At 45.0% G+C, this 9,181-nt stretch overlaps 1 protein-coding gene across 1 annotated transcript in view; it reads right to left on the bottom strand.

The window, feature by feature from the left end:
* BLTP3A (bridge-like lipid transfer protein family member 3A) overlaps positions 1-8,453 on the bottom strand; it is a 56,838-nt gene extending 48,385 nt beyond the window's left edge. Inside the window, exon 1 of the mRNA XM_081195793.1 lies at positions 8,244-8,453. Within this exon, the coding sequence (XP_081051919.1) occupies positions 8,244-8,287 (44 nt within the window). The 5' untranslated portion in view covers positions 8,288-8,453. The remainder of the gene's footprint in view (positions 1-8,243) is intronic.
* Positions 8,454-9,181: the final 728 nt, after the last annotated feature.

Consider the following 9,181-nt stretch of genomic DNA (forward strand, 5'->3'; position numbering starts at 1 on the left):
ACAGTGGTACCTCGGGTTAAGTACTTAATTCGTTCCAGAGGTCCGTACTTAACCTGAAACTGTTCTTAACCTGAAGCACCACTTTAGCTAACGGGGCCTCCTGCTGCTGCCGCGCCACCGGAGCACAATTTCTGTTCTCATCCTGAAACAAAGTTCTTAACCTGTAGCACTATTTCTGGGTTAGCAGAGTCTGTCACCTGAAGCATACGTAACCTGAAGCGTATGCAACCCGAGGTACCACTGTACAAGGTTAAAGAACAAAGTGAATCTTTTGTTCTGGCACCTCCCGCCTGCCCCTTGCCAACTGTATGAAATTAGGCCAAGGTCCCCACTTGGTATAAAACAGTCATGAATGCAAAGCTGCTCTTCTTAGGAACAAAGGAAGCTTCCTAATACCATTGGTTCATCTAGCACAGTACACTGACAGGCAGCAGTGCTAGGGCTTCAAAAGGCATCTTTCCCAGTCCAAATTGTAGATGTGGGGCAGAAGTTTTCAACCTTTTTGGGTCCACAGTTCCCTTGACCAACTACATTCTTTCTGCAGCACCCCTGTGGAGATCAGGAGCCCAGTTATATCACCCCTTGCCTGCAGAGCTGGCAGCCCCTCACCCCTTTTCAAACACCCTCCCTTGTGGAGAGTTCCCTCAGCCTCCTTTCTTCTCCGCTCTCCTTAGGAATCCTCTGAGCAGCTGCTGCCCCGGGTCTCTGAGCTGCCCCCCCCCGCCCCAAAGAGAGGTGCCTCATCACATTGCCCTACAGGGGCCTGGGAAGCACCCATTGGCCAGCCCCAAAGGCACCATTCACCTAGGGAGCTTGTAGCCAGGACTGCTGCAACAAACAGCTGTGCAAGCCTTTGGGAGGCAGAGACATGAGAGGGCATCAGAGGAGGGAGCGAAGGAAAGAGGGACAGAGGCCAGTGTTGCCTGCGGCATCCCTGACCATCATTCGTGGCATCCCAGGGTGCCACGACACACTGATTGAAAACCACAGGTGTAGGAAAACCACTGATTGCAGGGACCTTATGCATGCAAACTGGATGCTCTGCCATTGCTTTGCTTCCCATCAGAGCGGCTGAGAGGAGGGAGTGTTTTGTCATCTGGGCAGCCCAGGACCTCCACACACACTGCCCAGGCTTTGTGCCATTGAGCTATTGCCCTTCCACTGAAAATGCTGCAATCTTCAATAATAGTGTGTGGGATGTATGGGCATTAGAGAGCCAGTGAGAAAGAATTAATAAGAAATACAAATTTGTCCAAAGCAAGGCAATTCGCAGACGGGGAATAAATAATTTTTCCCAATTTCTAGCTTATCTAGAAGATACCTAAAGACTATCTATGTTCTCCTCCTACTCCATTTAAATAGTATACTTTTAACTAGCTAAACACACCCATACCCTCCATTTCTTAGAGAGAATACAACTGCTGACTAATTGCTCAATAAGTTGATGCTATCCTCAATGGAAGAGATATGAGAGCATGATGCATCTTCCCTCCCAAGGATGATGTAATCTAGGTCTGTTTGAAAGAGAACAGTAGAAGCCAGTTTTGCAACACTAAAGAATAAAAAAACCTGCTGTTGAGGCTGACAGAGAAGGGAGAGAGTGACCTTCCACCTCTGGAAGGCAAAAGGGACCTCAGGATCCCTCTCTGGGGGCTTCATGTGCGTCAGTGTATTTGCTGCATGTACAAGTGCTGTGCTGTCTGTTCCAACTTGTGGTGTTGTTGGCAGTCGTCTGTCTTGAGAGACAACGGAGTACGCCTGTAGGGTGAAGTCAAACTGCAGCGTAAGCAGCACTGAAGTGACCTCCCCGGGTGCAAGCCTGGGCAGTATGTCCTGGGTTGCCCAGATAACAAAGTAAAGATAAAAGGTAAAGGACCCCAGGACGGTTAAGTCCAGTCAAAGGTGACTATGGGGTGCGGCGCTCATCTTGCTTTTCAGGTCGAGGGAGCTGGGCTTTGTCCAAGACAAGTTTCCGGGTCATGTGGCCAGCATGACTAAACCACTTCTGGCACAGCAGGACACCATGATGAGTGCCAAAGGAAACACCATTTACCTTCCCGCCACAGTGGTACCTTTTTATCTACTTTCACTGGTGTGCTTTTGAACTGGGAAGAGTTGGCAGAAGCTGGGACAGAGCAACAGAAGCTCACCACCATTACGCAGATTCGAACCACCGACCTTCTGATCAGCAAGCCCAAGAGGCGCAATGGTTTAGACTGCAATACGTTCGGCACCAGCTTAGCGGCAGGAGTTGCTGGAAGGAGGTGTACAAGGCGCCATCCAACTGTTTTAAGGACTCCACTTCAGATTTGTGTAGAGTTTACTCCCTAGCCTTTTCTTCTCCCGAAGATACCCTGCAAGGCAGCAGAGGTTAGGGAGTTTTCCTTCTTCTGGGCTAGCTTCCCAGATTAGCAAGCCCCTTCTGCCCCTCATTTTCCTCTACAGCATGTGCAGAAACTGCCTTCTTGGCCACTAGCCCCACTATTGGTCTCATCTGCTCAACCCTCGTTAGGTTAACTTGAAGATTTACAGGGGCTGGGGAATGCTGGCAGCCAGCCAGCACCATCACCTGCTCCCACTTTGGGGACTAATTGTTACCACCTACCTGAGGGGCCCCACCCAGTGATACTTGCTCGCAGAATCACTACTTCATGACAGGTATCACACCAAGGACCTAGGTATAGAAACTCCAGAAAATTTGCTTTCACTTTTTGAACTTCAGCCTGTGACCTTCACTTGTACTTCCCCTTCCCTCTTCAGTTTTGTTTCCATCAACCCAACAAAGCAGACTAACACTTCCTTTTTCTATTTCACTCACTCCAAATATTTCCTATGAGCCTTCTGGGTTTTGGAAAGATCATCTTCAGAAATCATTGAGGTCTCATGAGTAACCAGGATGTTTATTAACTACACATTATATTATAGATGACGAGAATCAAGGTACAGTTTCAGCCTATTACAAAATATTGCATAAAATCTAAATAGGACATTATCATAATCTACTGTCTATTCTGGAAAGTGGTTTGTTTCCCATAGCTTCAGATGACTCTTGAGATATCATTGCCAAACTCAGCATGAGGGTTCCTGAAGTTGGAGCTTGCAGCAGTGGTGAAGCTGCATGCTCTGGCACTGGGGGTGGAGAGCAGGCGGGGGAGCGTGGCTGGCACATGTACCCCTCTCCCTGATGGTGCCTGGGGCGGTGTGCTCCCCCTGCCTCCCCCATTCCTCCGCCAGTGGCTCGCAGGACACCATTCTTTATCCAGATGGTGAACAATACTGTCACTTTGATTTTTTTGGTGTAATGGATCCAAACTACGCAGATTTGGAAAACTCTGAAGATATTGCTGCACCATTTGATGGGACAGTTTCAACCTACATGAATTTGGATGCCACTCGAGATATTGTTACCAAACTCAGCATGAGGATTCCCAAGCAAGAGGCAGGAGTCTTCATCTATATTTGGACGCTGGGCACCATTTTGACACTAGATAGCATGCCAAATTAACCCCAATTCAACACTAGCTCCCCTCCAAATTGATTTGGAACCAACTCAGATTCTCCCTAGGTCAGATTAAAGTACTGAGTTAGTGTGTGTGCACACACAGTCTCTAAACACAGTACCTGATTTCCCCAGTAGCACTGGGTACTCCACACTAGGCCAATGAAACGGCCAACTTAAAATCCCAACAATGTCCTAAATAGGGAAGAATTTAATAGAATTCTTTCCTAGGCTCAATATGAATTCACTGCAGTGGTTCCACTCCTACTTTGTCAAGTTCAGAAGCTGAAGCTATGGGATTATTGATCGGGCTCACCGAATCAACAAGTTGGGGTTCTTCTTGTTACAATTTCATTTTCACTTTTACCAAGACAATATACCGAATGACTGATACCTTTCCAGGTATTTCTTTGAAAAACATTTCTTGCTTTGCTTACTGGAACGAGCCAAGCATTTCTGATGGGGGAAAAATCAATCACACTTCATTCATCCTGTGAAATGTAATTCTCCAGACAAATTAGCCCTGTTTAATTCATTTAGTTTTTTCTTCATCTGTGAAATGCAGTTTGTATATGGGATCAAAGGAAAGTCAGGTGAATCAGAACTACCAATTCCATCATCTTTCTTCCTGGTCCTCTTCTGCAGCAACGGAATATGAAAAGCAAGCCACAGAATCATAGAGCTGTAAAGTTGTCCAACCCCTTGCAATATAGGAATATGCAGCTGTCCCACATGGGGACTGAACCTGCAACCTTGGCATTACCAGCACCACACTCTAACCAACTGAGCTATCCAACAATACTCACTTATTTTAAGGAAGTTTACATTCCTAAGACCCACAATAAAACTTCAGTACAAGCAGAATCCCAAAAGAAATGTGGTCACTATTCAATAAAAATGTTTGAAATTTTAAACAAAGACTAAAATTGTCATTATATTCAAGAGATCACAATTCAAATATTTTTCAAGCCAGGGCAGAGAAGTTTATTCCGTACGAAAATCTTTAGAGGGGAAAATGGTCTTAGCACAGTAAGCCACTCAGACACTGAGGTATTACATGAACTGAAAAAAGAGGAAATTAATCTAACCAGACTATTTCTCATCCTTAGGCTGAATACAGTATGCCACTGATCATGAGATCATGTATCATTTGATACTCCAAAGCCTGCAAACAAACTATTGGTGAGAGTCAGTAAGTGACAAAGCAGCAATTCCTTCACATGCACATTGTGCAACCCCCCCCCCCAAAAAAAAAACCCAACCAACCACCACCACCCTCGGGAGTTAAGTGATTCAACAGCAGAAAAGACTGACCCAGACGGGAACAACCTGGGAGCCTGAATACTGTATCACTGTAACGGCCTGTGTTTCTATAGCAACTCTCCAATCCTTGTTTGCACAACACAGTAGGCCAAGCAAATGCACCCCCCCCCCAATAAAGCTCACAACTGCTTTGCTCCTTCGTTGTCCATTTTGCTTCTGTGCCACACTGAACTAAATCGAGGTTTGGCTTGTGTGTGGTCCAAACCCAGACTCACAGTTAAGTTCTCTCCATACTAACCATGGCAGCCCCTGCCTTGAAGAAAGTGCTACACAGAAGCAGCTTATCAACTCATTGGATGGATGAGGTCCCTTGGAATGCAGGACAGGTGATTGAGAGCCTTCTGATCTCTATCAGCTGCCCAGGATGCAGAGTTGTAAAGGGGAGGAAGAATGGCCAGTACAACTGGGAATCTGAAAATAATAGTTTGATCAAGTCTTAATCTTTAGTAAAATATTGTTATGCTGATCAGCTAGGAAGTAATTTTGATTCTGCCAGTGCAAAAAATAAATGCTTTGCTGGCTCTGCCTTCTCAGTGCACATCTGTCTTATCCCTAAATTGACCAGGCTCCTTCCACTTAGAAAGATCCAGTCAAAGGGCGTTTTCTGTCTTTCTGCTTGAACACAAGAGGGCCTCATCCTGCAGCGAAACACTGGCCTGTGAAAAGCATGGCAGACACAGGGAAGACTTCTTAAATCAGCTTATATCTAGTTATATGCTGCCTGCAACCAACTAAACTCTCTGTTTGCTGTCATCAGTGTTACTCCTTCATGATAAACCTTCTCCTGCCCCACTCTTTCACCATTAAATAGTTTCTAAACTGCAGACATTGGCAACTTCAGCTTTAGGTTTTGTATTTTACCTAAGATAACTGCAGTCACAGAAAAAATACACAGTTTGCCTTATGGCAGGGAATATGTGTTTTGCAAGCCTACCAGCTATTTTAATATATTATGACAGTTTTGATGCATTTTCCTTCATTCACTACCAAAATAAGAGCAGATGGAGAAACGAGAATTCCTAACTTAACAAGAGTGTACTTCTGTTTTGGTACAATTCCTTTAAAAGCAGCCCTATTAGTAATTGGTGAGTCACTGAATATATTTACAGGCTTGCTACAGACCAGGAACTTTAGTTCAAGTCTTTATGTGTTATTCTGCTAGATGTCAAATCTATATTACTTTCAGTTCAATCATATAAAAAGCTTCAAAATATCAAGATTAGCAGCTGAGGGCCAGTGCTTCAAACTATGGCTCAAATTATTCACTGAGCTTTATGCTGGATTTTCACAGACTACTATTTTTCCTACATAGTAAAAGTGTCCGAATGATTTTTTCACACATTTATGCAGTTGCCATCATTATTCATTTGTTCTTTAACAAGAATATCACATTTTCACAGTGCTTGAACTGCAATATTTTTTACCTGGGAAAGGAAAATTAACATTTTAGCTAGCAGAATTACAATAGATAGTATATGGATTATGGCTGTACAGTTGTCATCTTTCTGTAATTTGTTCTTCTCGGCTCTTTTACTGTTTGGAAGTTTTACTTCATTTTAGAAATAAGTTTTTTATGCAAGTTATTTTTTGGGCTCTTGGACAGGGAGAGGCATGGGAATTTACTTTAAAAACAAACATGCACCTACTATCAATGAGAGCCAGGAGTTCTCATTTGCACCCATGGTACAACTATACCCATCCACCTATGCTACTCTGTGAATTTTTCAGTTTAATGTTGTTACAATTCTTTATCAGACAAGGGCTACCATGTCTCATAGCACCACCACATGCCCTTTCTCCAAAAATACTTAAAAAGAAGAAGTGGATTTTGGGGGTGGGGGGAGATGCCTAAAGCATCCTGCAAGTAGTATCAGCTCCAAGCTGCCTTGTTTCATACTGATGGCCCCCTTGCTCTTTGGAACCTGAGGTAAGAAGCCATGGCATCAGTCTTCCCTCCAGCTTCCCCCACCATTTGTACATTCTCTTTTACCTGCCCCAGAACGCACAGCCATAGCTAAGAAGGGAAGGAGTGAAGGGACAGCAACATGGTCAAAACAATGCTATCCTTTCCCCCACAATGTGTAGGCTGTATAGTACATTATGAGGAGCGGAGAGACTACTGGAGTAAGGGGAAATAATGTGACCGGGGCACGTGTTAACTGATCATGTGGAAAAGCTTTAATTTAACGGGCAGGCTCTTGCAAGTTGTTTCACTTTCTTCACGTCTCAGTTTTTGGTCAGTATTATAAACAAAAGGCACCTTCTTAAAGCCCCTAATGGGTAGGATTCTCAAATGAAAACTAGCACACCATATTTTGAATTAGCACAGTTTGTTCTATGTTTTCCAACTTAGGCGTTTTCTATGTTAGTGACAGCCAGAAATATCATCAGCTTACTAACAAATAATGATGACACAAGTGAAATGTGGCATGAATATGTACTGTGTACAAACAACACAGATGGTGGATTTAGTCTTGGGCATGAGCCCAGATTTCCAGAGTTTCAACTGTATGCACCAGTAATTTGTTACTGCTCTTTCCTCAATATATTGAGGGAATATATATGGACTGCTCATCCTAGCATATGCTTCTCCACAGATATGCTATATTACTTGTGCTGTCCTTGCCCTCCCCACACTCTAAAACACTAACTACCTTGAAACAGATGTCTCCCTCTCTCACGTTACTAATCCTTTGTGTTTGCGCAAAGGGAAAAAACTAACTCATGCAACGGTACTTCAATTGTTTAAGACTCCGGTCGCCAGCGGGAGAATTATTTTCATTTTTTTACTTATTTCAAACAAGCAAGCCAGAAAGATGCAAGCTTCGGAACTATAAGCAGCCCTTAAGAGAAGGTGTTCAGCCTTCACTGACTCTGAAAAATTTAAACTAATCTGGAAGAGGAGGAAGCCAAAGGAACAGATTTTTTTGCGCACACACAATATAAAACAGTCGTGGGGCGGGAGGGGGGATCATCTCCAACATCATTACGGCCAGAGCTGAAGGATTAAATGGCAACATGAAAAGTAGGATTTCTTCTGTTGCCAAGGAAAGGACAGGGCAGAAGAGACAGAAGGCAGAAAACGGGCAAGGCAGAAGAAGGGGGCAGACCCAATGGAAGAAGAGACGGCAACAAATGGAATTGGGGGCTGGGGAGGGGAAAGAAGTGCACAAGAAAACAAGCATTTTGTGGGAGGCAGGTAATTGGGGGGGTGTCCGTCTGGTGAACCTTTTCCCCTTCCCCTCGTGGCTTCTGCTGTCGCAAAGACCCTTGCCACAGAGGAAGGTTTCTCGGGGACCCGCACCCCGATTCGCCTCTGCCTGCCCTTCACGCAGCCCCCCTCAAGGGCTCCTTTCCCCCCTTTTTGCCTCCGCGCAACTCGAAGAGGGAGACCTGCAGGGCGTCCCCTGCCGACGCTCACCTGGACAGGTGCTTCAGGATCTGCTTCTTGAAGAGGCCAGCCATGCCGGGGCCCTGGACAGGACGAGGCTCCTCTTAGCGCCCCAGGTGCTCCATCACAGCCTCCCTCGCCGCCCGGCGCCTCCGCCGCTCCGGCCGCCTCCTGCCATCGCCAGTCCCCTCCCTCCTTCCCTCCCGGCCTCAGACGCCAACGGAATCCCGGCCACCACCGCGGCCAAGTCCGGCAGAGCCGCCTTCAGCCCCCGCCCGCCGGAGAGAGGCGGGACGAACACGGCGGCGTGGCAGCGCCCTCTGTTGGCTCACAGGGAGAGCAGAAGCAGACGCAGCCCCAGCAACCTCCTCCTCTCGCTGCATGGTACCGAAGCAGCAGCCAAAGCACAACATCCCCGCGGTTTCTGTCGTTGTGGGCAATATGGTGTTTTGTTGTTTAATTCTTGTTATTGTTGGAGGAGGACTACCAGGAGGAATGGATGAAATTTAAAGACTGTTTAGTTAAATATGTTAAGTTAACTTAATTGGAAAAGCTTGCAAATACCAGATAGGCTTAGGATTTAAGTATGTAATGTGATGAATTAATATGTTTAATGCCAAATTTGAAAGAAAGACAGATGTTAAGTGATTAAGTTAACTATATAAGAATATTGTTTTGGAAAACTGTTAAAATGATATACATTGAAATTCAACGGGGGGGGGTACGAGGAAGTCACTTAACAATGTTACTAAGACTGGTTTAAATAAGGCTGAGATTTTTGTTTGTTTGTCTAAAAAACTTTTTGGAACATAATTTTTTTGGGGAAAAAATAATAATTCTTGGTATTGTTTTAAATTGGCCTTTGTCCGACAGGGAAGATGGATTTCTAAAATGCTCGAGGTTCCAAGGGCCACTTCGGCTGCTTGCCAGGCGGAGTATAAATAAATAGATAATAAACATCATAGTGG

This window comes from Podarcis bocagei (genome assembly GCF_964188305.1).
Source record: "Podarcis bocagei genome assembly, chromosome: 5".
NCBI classification, from domain to species: domain Eukaryota; kingdom Metazoa; phylum Chordata; class Lepidosauria; order Squamata; family Lacertidae; genus Podarcis; species Podarcis bocagei.